Consider the following 19,846-nt stretch of genomic DNA (forward strand, 5'->3'; position numbering starts at 1 on the left):
AGTAAGTCCTCTGGTCTTCCCTTAGGTTTACATCCCTCAGTAAGTCCTTTACCTTTCAATTAGGTTAACATCACTCAGTAAGTCCTTTACTATTCACTTAGGTTTACATCCCTCAGTAAGTCCTCTAGTCCTCCCTTAGGTTTACATCCCTCAGTAAGTCCTTTACTTTTCAATTAGGTTAACATCCCTCCCTAAGTCCTTTACTATTCACTTAGGTTTACATCCCTCAGTAAGTCCTCTAGTCTTCCCTTAGGTTTACATCCCTCAGTAAGTCCTTTACTTTTCAATTAGGTAAACATCCCTCCCTAAGTCCTTTACTATTCACTTAGGTTTACATCCCTCAGTAAGTCCTCTAGTCTTCCCTTAGGTTTACATCCCTCAGTAAGTCCTTTATTTTTCAATTAGGTTTACATCCCTCAGTAAGTCCTCTAGTCTTCCCTTAGGTTTACATCCCTCAGTAAGTCCTTTACTATTCACTTAGGTTTACATCCCTCAGTAAGTCCTCTAGTCTTTCCTTAGGTTTACATCCCTCAGTAAGTCCTTTACTTTTCAATTAGGTTAATATCCCTCAGTAAGTCCTTTACTATTCACTTAGGTTTACATCCCTCAGTAAGTCCTTTACTTTTCAATTAGGTTAACATCCCTCAGTAAGTCCTTTACTATTCACTTAGGTTTACATCCCTCAGTAAGTCCTCTAGTCCTCCCTTAAGTTTACATCCCTCAGTAAGTCCTCTAGTCTTCCCTTAGGTTTACATCCCTCAGTAAGTCCTCTAGTCTTCCCTTAGGTTTACATCCCTCAGTAAGTCCTTTACTTTTCACTTAGGTTTACATCCCTCAGTAAGTCCTTTACTTTTCACTTAGGTTTACATCCCTCAGTAAGTCCTCTAGTCTTCCCTTAGGTTTACACCCCCAAGTTAGTCATCACTTAGGTTTACAGCCCTCAGTAAGTCATTTTATTTTCACTTAGGTTAACATCCCTCAGTAAGTCCTTTACTTTTCACTTAGGTATACATCCCTCAGTAAGTCCTCTAGTCTTCCCTTAGGTTTACATCCCTCAGTAAGTCCTCTAGTCTTCCCTTAGGTTTACATCCCTCAGTAAGTCCTCTAGTCTTCCCTTAGGTTTACATCCCTCAGTAAGTCCTTTACTTTTCACTTAGGTTAACATCCCTCAGTAAGTCCTTTACTATTCACTTAGGTTTACATCCCTCAGTAAGTCCTCTACTCTTTCCTTAGGTTAACATCCCTCAGTAAGTCCTTTACTATTCACTTAGGTTTACATCCCTCAGTAAGTCCTTTACTTTTCACTTAGGTTTACATCCCTCAGTAAGTCCTTTACTCTTTCCTTAGGTTTACATCCCTCAGTAAGTCCTTTACTTTTCACTTAGGTTTACATCCCTCAGTAAGTCCTTTACTCTTTCCTTTGGTTTACATCCCTTAGTAAGTCCTTTACTTTTCACTTAGGTTTACATCTCCCAGTAAGTCCTTTACTTTCCACTTAGGTTTACATCCCTCAGTAAGTCCTCTAGTCTTCCCTTAGGTTTACACCCCCAAGTTAGTCATCACTTAGGTTTACAGCCCTCAGTAAGTAATTTTCTTTTCACTTAGGTTAACATCCCTCAGTTAGTCCTTTACTTTTCACTTAGGTTTACATCCCTCAGGAAGTCATTTACTTTTCAATTAGGTTAACATCCCTCAGTAAGTCCTTTACTATTCACTTAGGTTTACATCCCTCAGTAAGACCTCTAGTCCTCCCTTAGGTTTACATCCCTCAGTAAGTCCTTTACCTTTCAATTAGGTTAACATCACTCAGTAAGTCCTTTACTATTCACTTAGGTTTACATCCCCCAGTAAGTCCTCTAGTCCTCCCTTAGGTTTACATCCCTCAGTAAGTCCTTTACTTTTCAATTAGGTTAACATCCCTCCCTAAGTCCTTTACTATTCACTTAGGTTTACATCCCTCAGTAAGTCCTCTAGTCTTCCCTTAGGTTTACATCCCTCAGTAAGTCCTTTATTTTTCAATTAGGTTTACATCCCTCAGTAAGTCCTCTGGTCTTCCCTTAGGTTTACATCCCTCAGTAAGTCCTTTACTTTTCAATTAGGTTTACATCCCTCAGTAAGTCCTCTAGTCTTCCCTTAGGTTTACATCCCTCAGTAAGTCCTTTACTATTCACTTAGGTTTACATCCCTCAGTAAGTCCTCTAGTCTTTCCTTAGGTTTACATCCCTCAGTAAGTCCTTTACTTTTCAATTAGGTTAAGATCCCTCAGTAAGTCCTTTACTATTCACTTAGGTTTACATCCCTCAGTAAGTCCTTTACTTTTCAATTAGGTTAACATCCCTCAGTAAGTCCTTTACTATTCACTTAGGTTTACATCCCTCAGTAAGTCCTCTAGTCCTCCCTTAGGTTTACATCCCTCAGTAAGTCCTCTAGTCTTCCCTTAGGTTTACATCCCTCAGTAAGTGCTCTAGTCTTCCCTTAGGTTTACATCCCTCAGTAAGTCCTTTACTTTTCACTTAGGTTTACATCCCTCAGTAAGTCCTTTACTTTTCACTTAGGTTTACATCCCTCAGTAAGTCCTCTAGTCTTCCCTTAGATTTACACCCCCAAGTTAGTCATCACTTAGGTTTACAGCCCTCAGTAAGTCCTCTAGTCTTCCCTTAGGTTTACATCCCTCAGTAAGTCCTCTAGTCCTCCCTTAAGTTTACATCCCTCAGTAAGTCCTCTAGTCTTCCCTTAGGTTTACATCCCTCAGTAAGTCCTCTAGTCTTCCCTTAGGTTTACATCCCTCAGTAAGTCCTTTACTTTTCACTTAGGTTTACATCCCTCAGTAAGTCCTTTACTTTTCACTTAGGTTTACATCCCTCAGTAAGTCCTCTAGTCTTCCCTTAGGTTTACACCCCCAAGTTAGTCATCACTTAGGTTTACAGCCCTCAGTAAGTCATTTTATTTTCACTTAGGTTAACATCCCTCAGTAAGTCCTTTACTTTTCACTTAGGTATACATCCCTCAGTAAGTCCTCTAGTCTTCCCTTAGGTTTACATCCCTCAGTAAGTCCTCTAGTCTTCCCTTAGGTTTACATCCCTCAGTAAGTCCTCTAGTCTTCCCTTAGGTTTACATCCCTCAGTAAGTCCTTTACTATTCACTTAGGTTTACATCCCTCAGTAAGTCCTCTAGTCTTTCCTTAGGTTTACATCCCTCAGTAAGTCCTTTACTTTTCAATTAGGTTAATATCCCTCAGTAAGTCCTTTACTATTCACTTAGGTTTACATCCCTCAGTAAGTCCTTTACTTTTCAATTAGGTTAACATCCCTCAGTAAGTCCTTTACTATTCACTTAGGTTTACATCCCTCAGTAAGTCCTCTAGTCCTCCCTTAAGTTTACATCCCCCAGTAAGTCCTCTAGTCTTCCCTTAGGTTTACATCCCTCAGTAAGTCCTCTAGTCTTCCCTTAGGTTTACATCCCTCAGTAAGTCCTTTACTTTTCACTTAGGTTTACATCCCTCAGTAAGTCCTTTACTTTTCACTTAGGTTTACATCCCTCAGTAAGTCCTCTAGTCTTCCCTTAGGTTTACACCCCCAAGTTAGTCATCACTTAGGTTTACAGCCCTCAGTAAGTCATTTTATTTTCACTTAGGTTAACATCCCTCAGTAAGTCCTTTACTTTTCACTTAGGTATACATCCCTCAGTAAGTCCTCTAGTCTTCCCTTAGGTTTACATCCCTCAGTAAGTCCTCTAGTCTTCCCTTAGGTTTACATCCCTCAGTAAGTCCTCTAGTCTTCCCTTAGGTTTACATCCCTCAGTAAGTCCTTTACTTTTCACTTAGGTTAACATCCCTCAGTAAGTCCTTTACTATTCACTTAGGTTTACATCCCTCAGTAAGTCCTCTACTCTTTCCTTAGGTTAACATCCCTCAGTAAGTCCTTTACTATTCACTTAGGTTTACATCCCTCAGTAAGTCCTTTACTTTTCACTTAGGTTTACATCCCTCAGTAAGTCCTTTACTCTTTCCTTAGGTTTACATCCCTCAGTAAGTCCTTTACTTTTCACTTAGGTTTACATCCCTCAGTAAGTCCTTTACTCTTTCCTTTGGTTTACATCCCTTAGTAAGTCCTTTACTTTTCACTTAGGTTTACATCTCCCAGTAAGTCCTTTACTTTCCACTTAGGTTTACATCCCTCAGTAAGTCCTCTAGTCTTCCCTTAGGTTTACACCCCCAAGTTAGTCATCACTTAGGTTTACAGCCCTCAGTAAGTAATTTTCTTTTCACTTAGGTTAACATCCCTCAGTAAGTCCTTTACTTTTCACTTAGGTTTACATCCCTCGGGAAGTCATTTACTTTTCAATTAGGTTAACATCCCTCAGTAAGTCCTTTACTATTCACTTAGGTTTACATCCCTCAGTAAGACCTCTAGTCCTCCCTTAGGTTTACATCCCTCAGTAAGTCCTTTACCTTTCAATTAGGTTAACATCACTCAGTAAGTCCTTTACTATTCACTTAGGTTTACATCCCTCAGTAAGTCCTCTAGTCCTCCCTTAGGTTTACATCCCTCAATAAGTCCTTTACTTTTCAATTAGGTTAACATCCCTCCCTAAGTCCTTTACTATTCACTTAGGTTTACATCCCTCAGTAAGTCCTCTAGTCTTCCCTTAGGTTTACATCCCTCAGTAAGTCCTTTATTTTTCAATTAGGTTTACATCCCTCAGTAAGTCCTCTGGTCTACCCTTAGGTTTACATCCCTCAGTAAGTCCTTTACTTTTCAATTAGGTTTACATCCCTCAGTAAGTCCTCTAGTCTTCCCTTAGGTTTTACATCCCTCAGTAAGTCCTTTACTATTCACTTAGGTTTACATCCCTCAGTAAGTCCTCTAGTCTTTCCTTAGGTTTACATCCCTCAGTAAGTCCTTTACTTTTCAATTAGGTTAAGATCCCTCAGTAAGTCCTTTACTATTCACTTAGGTTTACATCCCTCAGTAAGTCCTTTACTTTTCAATTAGGTTAACATCCCTCAGTAAGTCCTTTACTATTCACTTAGGTTTACATCCCTCAGTAAGTCCTCTAGTCCTCCCTTAGGTTTACATCCCTCAGTAAGTCCTCTAGTCTTCCCTTAGGTTTACATCCCTCAGTAAGTGCTCTAGTCTTCCCTTAGGTTTACATCCCTCAGTAAGTCCTTTACTTTTCACTTAGGTTTACATCCCTCAGTAAGTCCTTTACTTTTCACTTAGGTTTACATCCCTCAGTAAGTCCTCTAGTCTTCCCTTAGGTTTACACCCCCAAGTTAGTCATCACTTAGGTTTACATCCCTCAGTAAGTCCTTTACTTTTCACTTAGGTTAACATCCCTCAGTAAGTCCTTTACTATTCGCTTAGGTTTACATCCCTCAGTAAGTCCTATACTCTTTCCTTAGGTTTACATCCCTCAGTAAGTCCTATACTCTTTCCTTAGGTTTACATCCCTCAGTAAGTCCTTTACTATTCACTTAGGTTTACATCCCTCAGTAAGTCCTATACTCTTTCCTTAGGTTTACATCCCTCAGTAAGTCCTATACTCTTTCCTTAGGTTTACATCCCTCAGTATGTCCTTTACTATTCGCTTAGGTTTACATCCCTCAGTAAGTCCTATACTCTTTCCTTAGGTTAACATCCCTCAGTAAGTCCTATACTCTTTCCTTAGGTTTACATCCCTCAGTAAGTCCTTTACTATTCACTTAGGTTTACATCCCTCAGTAAGTCCTTTACTTTTCACTTAGGTTTACATCCCTCAGTAAGTCCTTTACTCTTTCCTTAGGTTTACATCCCTCAGTAAGTCCTTTACTTTTCACTTAGGTTTACATCCCTCAGTAAGTCCTTTACTCTTTCCTTAGGTTTACATCCCTCAGTAAGTCCTTAACTCTTCCCTTAGGTTTACATCCCTCAGTAAGTCCTTTACTCTTTCCTTAGGTTTACATCCCTCAGTAAGTCCTTTACTCTTCCCTTAGGTTTACATCCCTCAGTAAGTCCTTTACTTTTCACTTAGGTTTACATCCCTCAGTAAGTCCTCTAGTCTTCCCTTAGGTTTACATCCCTCAGTAAGTCATTTACTCTTCCCTTAGGTTTACATCCCTCAGTAAGTCCTTTACTTTTCACTTAGGTTTACATCCTGCACGTCAGTTCAATCCCGATGGTGCATAGTTTAACACTGCATACCGCTCCTCCACTTACCCTGACCTGAAGTGGATTATTGGCAGAAACAATGGGAGCTCTTATCAGTAACATTGTATACGCATGTTCAACATTCATACCCTCATATTCCTGTGTTTAAATCGGTCTGAGTTATGCTTACTGAGTGTTTATTTAATATTTACACATCCCTGGAGGCAGGCAGGCGGCCACGACCATGTCATAATATTTGGAATAGTGAATACGGAGCGAATGAGAGGCTCCAATGTTCTGCTTGCATATTCAGGCCACTTGCATACCTTCAGGGTGATTTACTAGTTGATGTGGGTATTATGATATTTAATAGAGCTCAGACTGTGAAACAGTAGGTTAAATAAACCCAGGAGAATCATACACAAACTTCTAATTGGTTCCCAAGGCAGCCGTGGGGCTCCAGTAAGCTATTTGCTGTTAAAGAGGGTTAATGCATATGGAACAGAATGGCCCCTGGTTGTTTTGGCCCAGGGGCAAAGTAGCACCTCTGTATGTAGGCTACACTGACTACACCCCCTCCCAACCTCCTCCTCAGACCCCTACCACCACTGGAGACACAGGAGCTTGCTATGCTCTAGGCCACTTAACGAAAAAAGCGTTTTGACTTTCGACATGCCCTAGAACCTGGAACTAGGCCATGTCTTGTCCAAAACAATTGAATCACTGCTCTGGTATAATTGGTAATATCATTCAACTTTTCCATGAAAACCCTTGAAACCTCCATATGCGGGAAGAGGATATTAAGAAGATATGAAGTGTAACGGTCATAATAGTGTAAGCGTCGGTTTTGGAGCCACGGGCAACATGGCAGGACACAGATGTTGAACCTTATGTAAACCTGTAGCAACAAACTCTTTATGAATCCATCAGCTTGGTGTTTATATGTCAGAACAACCCACCTTTTGTTTGGCCTCCAGAGTTAGTCATTCGTACAGGTCATTTATGGGCAGGTAAACAGCGTTCTTAATGCAGTGTTAATGTATTCCAGTTGTAAAATTGTATCTAAGCGGAAATTGCAGGGCCTAATGAAAAGATTGTACATAATGACACAGGCAGTAATGTCTCCATAGGCTAATGCTGGGTCTGGCTGATGCCAAGGCACTTAGCCCTACTTTACTCTACTTTTCTCTACTCTGCTCTACTCTGCTCTACTCTACTCTGCTCTACTCTGGTCTACTCTACTCTGCTCTTCTCTACACTGCTCTACTCTACTCTGGTCTACTCTGCTCTACACTGCTCTACTCTACTCTGGTCTACTCTGGTCTACTCTACTCTGCTCTACTCTGCTCTACTTTGCTCTGCTATACTCTGGTCTACTCTGCTCTACTCTACTCTGCTCTACTCTACTCTGCTCTACTCTGTTCTGGTCTCTGTGTCTGTCCCTGTGGGTTGAACAGTCCCTGTGGGTTGAACAGGACCTCGGGGCACAGAGCTGAGGATGAGGAGGGGCTGGTTCTCATCACTAACCCCTGCTTGCCTCTCAGGCAGATGCAGATACCACTGGTGTGTGTGTGTGTGTGTGTTTAGGGGGGTGGTGTTGGGATATATCAACATATCTTTGCGGGATTGGAGGTGGGGGTGTTGTGGTGGGGCCTGGAGCGGACGTGGCAGCCCCTCTTCCGGCATCGCTTGCATACCTGTCTCCGTCTGGATCCAATGAGAGCCACATGCTGCTGTAATCTGCAGAACCCCCACCATCACCACCCTCCACCGCCTCAAACCCCGTAGCCTACTTACCCTGGCCTGGGGTAAATATGCAGCCCAATGGAGGGCTCCACAGCTCTACACTGTGGGTCTGTTATTGGTAGTCACTCTAGATATCTGCGTTGCTTCCCACAATTTTCAAATGCTCCTAGGGTCTGGTTTTCAAGACTATGTTAGTGGTGCCTGATTAGATACACACGGGACGTGTTGAGGCTGGCAAGGCATTTCCCTGTGAATGAGATTGATCTGGCAGTGAGGCTAGAGTGGATTGGATAGCAGAGATGGAGAGAACTGATCTACAGTGTTGTTCAACTATCTATTTCCACTCCAATGCCAAACATTGGGTGATTACAGCAGGAATTTGGTGTTTTTATCAAGCCAGATCTTAGATAACTGGGTGCTGAATTGATAGATGTTTACATGTTGAAATGGAGAATGGTTGTTATTGTTCTGTGCTTGGATGTGGTAACCCTTTCTCTCCCCTCTCACACACACTGCCATGGAAGCCCTGGTGTGTGTGTATCCATGTGGTTTAACCACAAACAGAGCACTCTGTCCTTCATTCAAACTAAAACTGTCTGCAGTAAGAACTGTGTGAGAACCAGGGTAATCTGCTGCCTTTGAAGACTTTAAGGAACTTGAACTATCATTTTGACTTTGAGAAACTATCATTTTGACTATCTTTACATTGAAGATAAAACATATTCTGTGTTGGACTTCTATAGAAAACCTCAGTCTATTTGGACTTCATATGACCCACATTTTACAACTGCTACTCAAACAATAAATATGTTTATATAACCTGCATCAAAATAACCAGTAGCCAGGGTATTTATCATGTTGTGGAGTTGTTAACATGGGCCGTATTTGTCAGTAAGTCTCGGTCGTTCCTGTAGGCAGTTATAAAAACCTTGGTTTCAACTTGCATTGACGTTGCAGGATCCAGCTCCAGTGTGCTGTTCTGAATGACCTCTGTGTGCTATCCAGAAAAACATGTCAACAACTGCAATACAGGGGGAGTGGAAGCCCGGAGGGAGGGACTTCAGCGGGCCAGAGTGGAGGAAGCAGCTCTGTCTCTGTCGTTTCCTCACACACTAAATCATCTATACGCTACCCAGCACCTCTCCCTGGGGCCTAGCAGTTAAAGCCGGTGACACAATATTACTTAACATTATAAAAATTCCTGCCGGCTTAAGACTCCATCCCTGCTGGCTCTCTGGGGAGACATAACTTCCAGGGCCCAGCAAGGGAAGATTTAGTACCGTGGTTTATGGGAGAGGGTTTTTTCTTACTCTCTTGGTTTGTTCCTTCAGTTACAGCCCAAATGTATGTTTGGGGGAAAAACACACATGGTTTATTTATTTATTTCACCTTTTTATGGTAAGCAGCTTGCCTCATCACTTGGTTGCTCTGGGGAGGATGCTGTAATGGAATGCCAGTCTGTAAGTGAAGAGCATTGGCCGTTGTGTGCAGGGGTTACTGAAGGGCAGTTGTTTATGTATGAACGTGTGTTTATTAGCCTAGCCAGGTCCCTCAGTCATCACCATTGGCCTCTCTGTGGGTCTTGAGTTCTTCTCTGTGATTCCCGCTGTGATTCCAGTTCAGAAACTACAGGTCACACACTGTTGCTGGAGATTAGGAATGCCAACCCTGGCGATGGCTGTTTGTATAAGTTCAGAATGCTTACGGGATAGTCCGGCATGCAGAAACATACTTGATTTTGTTTTGTGAAATTCCTTGTTCTTGAGACGGAACAGCTGCTGTATCCTGTGGTGACAATATGCGCTTTTCCCACTCCTCCTCCATCTTCCCCTCTTTCATCTTCCTCTGCTCTCCCTCCAACCCCCTCTCTGTCAGTTAGTCTGTTTTTGCCTGACAGGATTTTGATGTAGTTTGATCTTCTCAGCATGACGTGCTGTGTAGTTTGGCATGTATCAGCTGCCATCTCACTCATCCCTGTTGCTGTTGAGAGATTTAAAAGGTGTGACTGGTTGGGGAACATTTCACCCCATTCAAATGGTTTATGTGAACTCCGATGTGAAGTTTGCTAAGTATTTTTGAAGGATATGTCAGCACATGCTTGAAAGAGACCCAATCCCTCTCTCTCTCTCTCTCTCTCTCTCTCTCTCTCTCTCTCTCTCTCTCTCTCTCTCTCTCTCTCTCTCGCTGTCTCTGTCTCTTCCCTCTTCCTCTCTCCTCTCCAGGCTGACAGCGTTTGTGTTGAAATCCTTTGCTCAGTCTCGTGGGTTCATCTTCATTGACCCAGAGGAGCTGCAAGCTGCCAAGGCCTGGCTCATCAACCACCAGAGAGAGGAGGGCTCCTTCCCCGCCATGGGACGCATCCTCAACAAAGACTTGCAGGTGTGTGTGTGTGTGTGTGTGTGCGTGCTTGGGTGCTTGGGTGCGTGCGTGCGTGCCTGCCTGCCTGCGTGTGTGCCTGCCTGCCTGCCTGCGTGCGTGTGCATGTTTTCATAAGCACCATTAACCAGTGTTATTCCACATCTAAAGGGAGGAATCCATGGAAAAATCTCATTGACAGCATACGTGGTTGCAGCCCTCCTGGAGACAGGAATAACTTCAGAGGTAAGAGGATCAGTGGGGGGACCATGACCTCTCCCATTAAACACCTTCACCTCCCAAACAGTATTATTTAGCACAGTATTCCTCAAGGGGCGAATCTTAACCTAACATTCATATGTTTGTGTAAATTGGACTTTCAATTAAACTGTCAGGCTCAGACCTAATACCAGACTTTTGTAAATGCAGCTCTCTCTCTCACCCAGAGAGTGCGTGCGTGCGTGCGTGCGCCGGTACATTCCCATCAGTTGGAAATGTGGATGACCTGGCACAGAGCCCATTCATTTTTGTTATGCTCCAGTGGCTGTAATTTAATATCTAATCCCTGGCTGACTGCATCAAGAGATTTATGAGGAGGACATGCAGAGACAAGGATGCCTGTGAAAGGTAGTACACCCCAGCCACATTCCTGTCACCTCGCCATGCTCTTACCCTGGTGCTGAACCCTTGACCACGTGCTCACCGACCTGTTGAACTCTCTCCAGTGTGCATTGAGGCAACCCATAGGACACACTGGCAGTTGAACATTTGATCACCGTCATGGTCGCTCTAGTAAAAAGAGATCTTTGGCTATTGAAAGGTAGCAGTGTCCTTATTTTAGGGCCAAGTGTGGAATGCTCTTTATCTGCCAAAGTCATTGTTCCAGAAGAATGTTGCTGTTTATGTGTACAGTGACCGAGTCCATGTAATGTTTATGCTGTGTCCTACATTGAGAGTGTTGCCAATACCAATGTTAAAACCCAGATTGTTATTGTGTCAGCTCTCTGTTCATTCAGGCACAGCTCTTCGCAAAGTATTCACAAGGTAGTTCTTCCCTCTAGTTCCCCTTCCATCCATTTCCCTCCTCCTTCACCAAACCCCACCCCCTCTTCCAGTCTTCCTATCCTTCCCTATCAATCCTGAAGGGCTCTCCAGAGAATCAGGCCTCTTTAACTGATACCAACTGAAGAGGGATACTTTACATCAAAGCAAAACTCCTTCTTCCTTCCAAATTCAGTTAATGAAAAGGTAACTGGGCATATTAAAGTGAGTGGCTGTTGAGGTCTCTCATTTGAGCACATCTGGAAAAGCTCCTGCCTTTAATTGCAAAGTCGATGTTTATTTGCCTTTTGATAAGCAGCACATCTGAGTTGGGGAGTATGAGTTGGAACAGGACTGATCTTGAACACTCAGCAAAGATCAAATATGCCGGACTTAAGTGAAAGATGAATACGGAGGGAAGGGGGGAGTTGTGGAGAGAGGTGTATCCATCACTCATACGAAGGTTTGGTCTCTGTGCACACATGTAGTGCACCTGTGTTTATGTCTATTTAAATAAATATGTGTACTCTTCCCCAGGAGGAGAAGACTGCTGTGGCCAAGGCAAAGGGTTTCCTGGAGAGTAACACATACACAGCTGATGACCCGTACACCACAGCCCTGTCTGCCTACGCCCTGGCCCTGTTACGAAGCCCCTACGCCACCCTCGCCCTTCGACGCCTCAACCACATGGCCATCACGCAAGGTACTCAGCTGTTAGGACGTTTGGTTGCCTACCAATTCATATGAAACACTAAGCTGACATGACTAACCCACTGTTCTCCCTCATACTGTTTCTTACACTTTCGTCTCTCTCCATGTCCTTCTTTCTCTTACTTCTCTCCTCTTTCAATCAGACGGCTTTACCCACTGGAGTCTGACTGGTAGCACGGTGACAGATGAGGCCACCTTCATGGGCTTTAGTGACGGTCTTTCTCAGTCAGGTAGACAGATTGTCAGGCCACAGCCTGACTGTCCTCTATGATGGATGATTCAGATGTTCTCAGATCGGGACTTTTAGTGTTAGTGTGGCTGTCTAGTGTTTGTACGCTAATAGTCTCCTCCGTGTCCCAGTGGTGTCAGCGGAGGTGGAAATGACAGCATACGGTCTGCTGACCTACACCCTGCTGGGTGACGTGGCCTCCGCCCTGCCTGTGGTCAAGTGGCTCTCCCAGCAGAGGAACGCCCTCGGGGGCTTCTCCTCCACACAGGTACACCTCACAAACCCTGGAGAACCAGAGCCTCTCAGTCTCTTAGTCTAAAGTATTCTCCCAGATGCATCTCACCCATATGTATTGTGTTTTTTAAGCGGCCAAATGTGGTTTTATTTGACCAGGTTTTACCAGGTCAGCCTGATAATCTCTTTTAAAAGAGAGAACTGTCCTACCAACGTCTATTTGAAACAACTGGTAATTGGTCATCTGGTGTCCAAAGCCTTCTTCTAATAACTGTCTGTCCATCCACTCTCCTAGGACACGTGTGTAGCTCTTCAGGCATTGTCTGAGTATGCCATCCTGTCGTACGTGGGAGGAGTTAACCTGACCATCTCTCTGGCCTCTACCAACCTGGACTTCCAGGAGAGCTTTGAACTGCACCGCGACAACCAAAAGATGCTGCAGAGCGCCTCGGTAAGGAGTAGTGCCACGTTGCCACTAGACTCTAATGTAAGGTCAGTTATGGTTTTTCCTTTAATAGTTAAGGTTAGGATTGGAGGAAGGTAATCTGATCCTAGATCTGTTTCTAAGGGCATCTTCTTTCTGAGTTAAACGCTCTTTCTCAGGTAGTGAAGAGACTCCTACTGGACCAAGATACACACTACACACAGAAACTCAAGTTACACAATTGTCTGTTTTCAATGAAGAAAGGTACCTTAAATAACATCCCCAAAGTCAATTCCCTTGAAGATGACAATGAGACTCTATCTAAGAGCAATGGAATATGATTCCCAGTGAATGAACCAGTGAGTCTTTTCAGGCTGTTCGTCTACATTTCCTTCTCATTCCCAAGCACCTGCCAATCAGTCACAGTGAGGGAGTAGCTCAGGTGAAGGCTTGAACTTTTGTTCCCTCTGCCGGGCATGTAATTCTCTGCTGTAATTAGCTCTGTCAGTTTAATTGGGGGTAATTTAGTTGTGCTGGTTAGTGGCCAGGCTATTTGACTGCTACTGCTTGGGTCTACAGCATTAATTCACTTGATAAGTGTCTCTCTCACCCCCCCCTCTTTCTCTCTCTCTCTCTCAACCCCATTTTTTTCTCCTCTCGCTCTGTCTAGATCCCCAGTATTCCCACAGGGCTGTTTGTCAGTGCTAAAGGCGAGGGCTGCTGTCTAATGCAGGTATGTTACTACTGATCTCCTCTTCTTTCATTCTATCCTTCAGTCACACTGAGAATCCTCCAGAGGGGAAAAGCCAGTTCATTCCCATGACTCATTGCTCTAATGCCCAAATTCCTGAATGTAATTTGGAATGATCTGGTAAAACTTAGGCAATTGTTCAGCGGGGACTGTTCGTTCCTCAATAACACTGACCCCCTGGATAGGATGCTGTTTTTGCTGTACCTTGTCACTAAAAACAAAAAGCTCTTTGAGGCCAGGGTGGATAAACAACTTCTTGGGGGGCCAGTTTCTCCTCTCTTCTTCTCTCCTCTCCTCTGCTGGATGTTTAGAAGAGTGTGTCAACCTTATCCCTCTTCACATGACAGGTGATCATTACGCTGGTCTCAAATGGGCTCTGTGATCCTCCAGATAACACTTAACAGTTTTTGGATCCTTTGAAAAGGGACATAAAGCATATGTGTATCACTACTGTTGAAATGCTGCATTTATATATATGTATATATCAATCAATCAAATGTATTTTAGAAAGCAATTTGTCACCAAGTGCTATAGAAACCCAGCCTAAAACCAAAGAGCCATACATACAGATGCAGAAGCACAGTGGCTAAGAAACTTCCTTTGGAGGAAGGAAGGTCATTTTAAAGGCAGGAACCTACGGCAGGAACCTAAGAAGAACCCTAGATAGGAACCAGGCTCCGAGGGGTGGCCAGTCCTCTTCTGGCTGTGCCAGGTGGAGATTATAAGAGTACAAGGCCATTAAGGCCAGATCATTCTTCAAATGCTCATAGATGACCAGCAGGGTCAAATAATTATCACAGTGGTTATAGAGGGTGCAGCAGTTCAACACTTCAGGAGTGAATATCAGTTGGTTTTCATAGCCGGGCATACAGTGCATTCAGAAAGTATTCAGACCCCTTGACTTTTTCCACATTTTGTTACGTTACAGCCTTATTCTAAAATGGATTGTCTATTTTCCCCTCATCAATCTACACACAATACCCCATAATGCCGAAGCAAAAACAGGTTTTTAGACATTTTTGCATATTTATAAAAAATTTAAAACTGAAATATCACATTTACAGGATTCAGACACTTTACTCAGTACTTTGTTGAAACACCTTTGGCAGTGATTATAGACTCCAGTCTTCTTGGGTATGATGCTACAAGCTTGGCACACCTGTATTTGGGTAGTTTCTCCCATTATTCTCTGTAGATCCTCTAAAGCTCTGTCAGGATGGATGGAGAGAGTCGCTGCACAGCTATTTTCGGGTCTCCAGAGATGTTAGATCAGGTTCAAGTCCAGGCTCTGGCTGGGCAGCTAAAGGACATTCAGAGACTTGTACCGAAGCCACTCCTGCATTGTCTTGGTTGTGTGCTTTGGGTCGTTGTCCTGTTGAAAGGTGAACCTTCGCCCCATTCTGAGATCCTGAACACCCTGGAGCAGGTTTTCATCAAGGATCTCTCTGTACTTTGCTCCGTTCATCTTTCCCTAGATTCTGACTACTCTCCCATTCCCTGCCACTGAAAAACATCCCCACAGCATGATGCTGCCTCCACCATGCTTCACCATAAGGATGGTGGCAGGTTTCCTCCAGACATGACGCTTGGCATTCAGGCAAATGAGTTCAATCTTGGTTTCATCAGACCAGAGAATCTTGTTTCTCATGGTCTGAGAGTCTTTAGGTGCCTTTTGGCAAACTCCAAGCGGGCTGTCATGCTCCTTTTACTGACGAGTGGCTTCCGTCTACCATAAAAACCTGATTGGTAGAGTGCTGCAGAGATGGTTGTCCTTCTGGAAGGTTCTCCCTTCTGCAAAGAGGAACTCTGAAGCTCTGTCAGAGTGACCATCGAGTTCTTGGTCACCTCCCTGACCAAGGCCCTTCTCCCCTGATTGTTCAGTTTGGCCGGGCAGCCAGCTCTAGTAACAGTCTTGGTGGTTGTAAACTTCTTCCATTTAAGAATGATGGAGGCCACTGTGTTCTTGAGGACCCAGATCTGTTCCTTGACACAATCCTGTCTCGGAGCTCTACAGACAATTCATTCGACCTCATGGCTTAGTGTTTGCCCTGACATGCACTGTCAACTCTGGGACCTTATATAGACAGGTGTGTGCCATTTCAAGTCATATCCTATCAATTGAATTTACCACAGGTGGACTCCAATCAAGTTGTAGAAACATCTCAAGGATGATCAATGGAAACAGGATGCACCTGAGCTCAATTTCCAGTTTTATAGCAAAGGTTCTGTATACTTATATAAATTAGGTATTTCTGTTGTTTAAAAAATATATAAATTCGTTTGTTTTCGATTTGTCATTATGGGGTATTGTGTGCAGACTGAAAAAAAATATATTTAATCCATTTTAGAATAAGGCTGTAACGTAACAAAATGTGGAAAGGGGAAGGGGTCTGAATACTTTCCAAAGGCACTGTATACACTGAGTGTACAAAACATTAGGAACACCTTCCTAATATTGCGTTGCACCCCTTTTGCCTTCAGAACAGGCTCAATTTATCCGGAGTGGACTACAAGTTGTCGAAAGCATTCCACAGGGATGCTGACCCGTCTTGACTCCAGTGCTTCCAACAGTTATGTTAAATTAACTGGATGTCCTTTGGGTGGTGGACCATTCTTCATACACATGGGAAACTGTTGAGCGTGAAAGGTGACATCAATAAGGGATCATAACGTTCACCTGGATTCAACTCATCAGTGTATGTCATGGAAATAGCAGGTGTTCTTAATGTTTTGAGCACTCAGTGTATATAGGAGCCATGGCTGAAGAAGGCCACTATTGCTGCCTATCTCTGCCCTCCTCAACTCCTCCATACATCCCTCCATCTATTCACACACCTCCTAATTTCCTGCTTTCACACCTCTATCCCTCCCTCAGCACATCCCTCTCTCCAGATTAGCATGATGAAAGAGAGGGAGCCTGTGTGTGTGTGTGTGTGTGTGTGTGTGTGTGTGTGTGTGTGTGTGTGTGTGTGTGTGTGTGTGTGTGTGTGTGTGAGTGTGTGTGTGTGTGTGTGTGTGTGTGTGTGTGTGTGTGTGTGTGTGTGTGTGTGTGTGTGTGTGTGTGTGTGTGTGTGTGTGTGTGTGTGTGTGTGTGTGTGTGTGTGTGTGTGTGTGTGTGTGTGTGTGTGTGCATGCCTGCGTGCGTGCGTGCGTGTGTTAGCTTCCATATTCAATGGGTTTTCTCTGCACACAATTTTTCTCTGCACTATCTATTACACCCACGATCTGTAATACATTCTGTCTCTCCTCAGATTGATGTATCCTACAACGTGCCTGACCCCTTGGTCAAGCCAGCCTTCCAGCTCAAGGTGGACCTGAAAGAACCCAGGCAGGAGCGGCACACGCCAGCACCACCCTCCCCCCGCCACCCTAGTCCTCGCTCCCGTTCCCGTGCCGACAACCGCTCAGAGCTGAGCCGCAAACGCCGGGCGGCCACCGATGATGAAGACCCCGCAGCTCACCAAGACAACCTGGACTACCGCATCACCCTGGAAGCCTGCGCCAGGTAGGGCAGAGACAGTCGGCTCAGTGCAGCAGCCTTTAGCCTAGCTAGCATTTAGGCTGGTAGTTGGCCTAGTTCTGCGAGCATTTAGCTTAGCGTCTAACTCTGTTTCTCTCTTCAGGTGGCTCCACTCAGGTTCTTCCAACATGGCTGTCTTGGAGGTCCCTCTGCTCTCAGGTTTCCGTTCCGATGTGGAAAGCTTGGAGAGGGTAGGACATAAACATACATACATACATACATACATACATACATACAGACAGATATTTCAGATTTAGATATGATTATTTACCACGAAGTAGTTTGGATGTAGTGAAGTAGTTTTTTTCTTAAGGATAGCTTTAGTGTAGCTTAACTTCTTCCACACACACACACACACACACACACACACACACACACACAATGTAAACTCCATTACATCCCATTACTGACAACAACAAAAAACACTGTAGTAACTACTTGTTTTTAACTATAGTAAATACTACAGTATTTATTTGTATATACCCTGCCCATTCCCCTCCTCAATTTGTGCCACCTGTAAGTAAGAAACCTACATGCCAAGTATAGACCATATAGTATATTGTGTTCCCTGTGGTTATAGAAACTCCAGTCCTATCTACCTATAGGTTATGGAACATTTGCTCTTTTACTCTTTCTCCAGTAGGTTTCCTCAAGGAGAAGCCCTCCACTTCTATGTCAAAGATAATCAAACCAAAACACTTTAGTAAATACTACAGTATACTACAGTCCGCACAAACACTACAGTAATTACTATACTATATTCTACTATTTTATTACAGTATTTATACTATAATAAACTGTTTATAATACAGTATACTAGAGGTCGGCCGATTATGATTTTTCAATGCCGATACCGATTATTGGAGGACCAAACAAAAGCCGATACCGATTAATCGGACGATTTATAAAATGTATTTCTAATAATGACAATTACAACAATACTGAATGAACACTTATTTTAACTTAATACAATACAATCAATAAAATCAATTTAGCCACAAAATAATAATGAAACATGTTCAATTTGGTTTAAATAATGCAAAAACAAAGTGTTGGAGAAGAAAGTAAAAGTGCAATATGTGCCATGTAAGAAAGCTAACGTTTAAGTTCCTTGCTCAGAACATGAGAACATATGAAAGCTGGTGGTTCCTTTTAACATGAGTCTTCAATATTCCCAGGTAGGAAGTTTTAGGTTGTAGTTATTATAGGAATTATAGGACTATTTCTCTCTATACCATTTGTATTTCATATACCTTTGACTATTGGATGTTCTTATAGGCACTTTAGTATTGCCAGTGTAACAGTATAGCTTCGGTCCCTCTCCTCGCTCCTCCCTGGGCTCGAACCAGGAACACATCGACAACAGTCACCCTCAAAGCAGCGTTACCCATGCAGAGCAAGGGAAAAAAGTACTCCAAGTCTCAGAGCGAGTGACGTTTGAAACACTATTAGCGTGCACCCCGCTAATTAGCTAGCCATTTCACATCGGTTACACCAGCCTAATCTCGGGAGTTGATAGGCTTGAAGTCATAAACAGCTCAATGCTTGACGCACAACGAAGAGCTGCTGGCAAAACGCACGAAAGTGCTGTTTGAATGAATGCTTACGAGCCTGCTGCTGCCTACCACCGCTCAGTCAGACTGCTCTATCAAATCATAGACTTAGTTATAACATAATAACACACAGAAATACGAGCCTTAGGTCATTAATATGGTTGAATCCAGAAACTATCATCTCGAAAACAAGACGTTTAATCTTTCAGTGAAACACGGAACCGTTCCGTATTTTATCTAAGGGGTGGCATCCATTCGTCTAAATATTCCTGTTACATTGCACAACCTTCAATGTTATGTCATAATTACGTAAAATTCTGGCAAATTAGGCGGCCCAAACTGTTGCATAAACACTGACTCTGCGTGCAATGAACGCAAGAGAAGTGACACAATTTCACCTGGTTAATATTGCCTGCTAACCTGGATTTCTTTTAGCTAAATATGCAGGTTTAAAAATATATACTTCTGTGTATTGATTTTAAGAAAGGCATTGATGTTCATGGTTAGGGACACATTGGAGCAACGATACGCACCGCATTGTTTATATGCAACGCAGGACACGCTAGATAAACTAGTAATATCATCAACCATGTGTAGTTAACTAGTGATTATGATTGATTGATTGATTGTTTTTTATAAGATAAGTTTAATGCTAGCTAGCAACTTACCTTGGCTTACTGCATTGCAATGAGAGGCAGGTGGTTAGAGCGTTGGACTAGTTAACTGTAAGGTTGCAAGATTGAATCCCCCGAGCTGACAAGGTGAAAATCAGTCGTTCTGCCCCTGAACGAGGCAGTTAACAGACCATTCCTAGGCCGTCATTGAAAATAAGAATGTGTTCTTAACTGACTTGCCTAGTTAAGTAAAGATTAAATAAAGGTGTGTAAAAATAATAAACAAATAATCGGCCAAATCGATGTCCAAAAATACAGATTTCCGATTGTTATGAAAACTTGAAATCGGCCCTAATTATTCGGCCATTCCGATTAATCAGGCGACCTCTACAGTATACTGCAGTAAATACTACTATATACTACAGTAAAATATCAAAAAACACTAAAGTGAATACTATAGTATTCCTACCATAGTATACACTTTAGTATTTTTTCATGCGAGTGTGCTGGAACTCTTGGCAGACATAGCCAAAACTGGGT

At 43.1% G+C, this 19,846-nt stretch overlaps 1 protein-coding gene and 1 non-coding gene across 2 annotated transcripts in view; both read left to right on the forward strand.

Annotated features, from left to right (window-relative positions):
• Positions 1-19,846, forward strand: part of LOC110524317 (C3 and PZP-like alpha-2-macroglobulin domain-containing protein 8) — a 70,870-nt gene that overhangs the window by 41,941 nt on the left and 9,083 nt on the right. The window contains exons 28-36 of the mRNA XM_036978062.2: positions 10,097-10,253; positions 10,401-10,475; positions 11,808-11,973; positions 12,125-12,211; positions 12,342-12,478; positions 12,740-12,895; positions 13,539-13,601; positions 16,871-17,124; positions 17,243-17,330. Of these exons, the coding sequence (XP_036833957.2) occupies positions 10,097-10,253; positions 10,401-10,475; positions 11,808-11,973; positions 12,125-12,211; positions 12,342-12,478; positions 12,740-12,895; positions 13,539-13,601; positions 16,871-17,124; positions 17,243-17,330 (1,183 nt within the window). The remainder of the gene's footprint in view (positions 1-10,096; positions 10,254-10,400; positions 10,476-11,807; positions 11,974-12,124; positions 12,212-12,341; positions 12,479-12,739; positions 12,896-13,538; positions 13,602-16,870; positions 17,125-17,242; positions 17,331-19,846) is intronic.
• On the forward strand, positions 17,751-17,804 carry LOC149983550 (U7 small nuclear RNA). Its single transcript, XR_016496461.1, has one exon. It is a non-coding gene; the product is annotated as a U7 small nuclear RNA (small nuclear RNA).

The sequence above is a fragment of the Oncorhynchus mykiss genome, chromosome 5 (genome assembly GCF_057628025.1).
Source record: "Oncorhynchus mykiss isolate SJ-2025 chromosome 5, ASM5762802v1, whole genome shotgun sequence".
Lineage (NCBI taxonomy): Eukaryota > Metazoa > Chordata > Actinopteri > Salmoniformes > Salmonidae > Oncorhynchus > Oncorhynchus mykiss.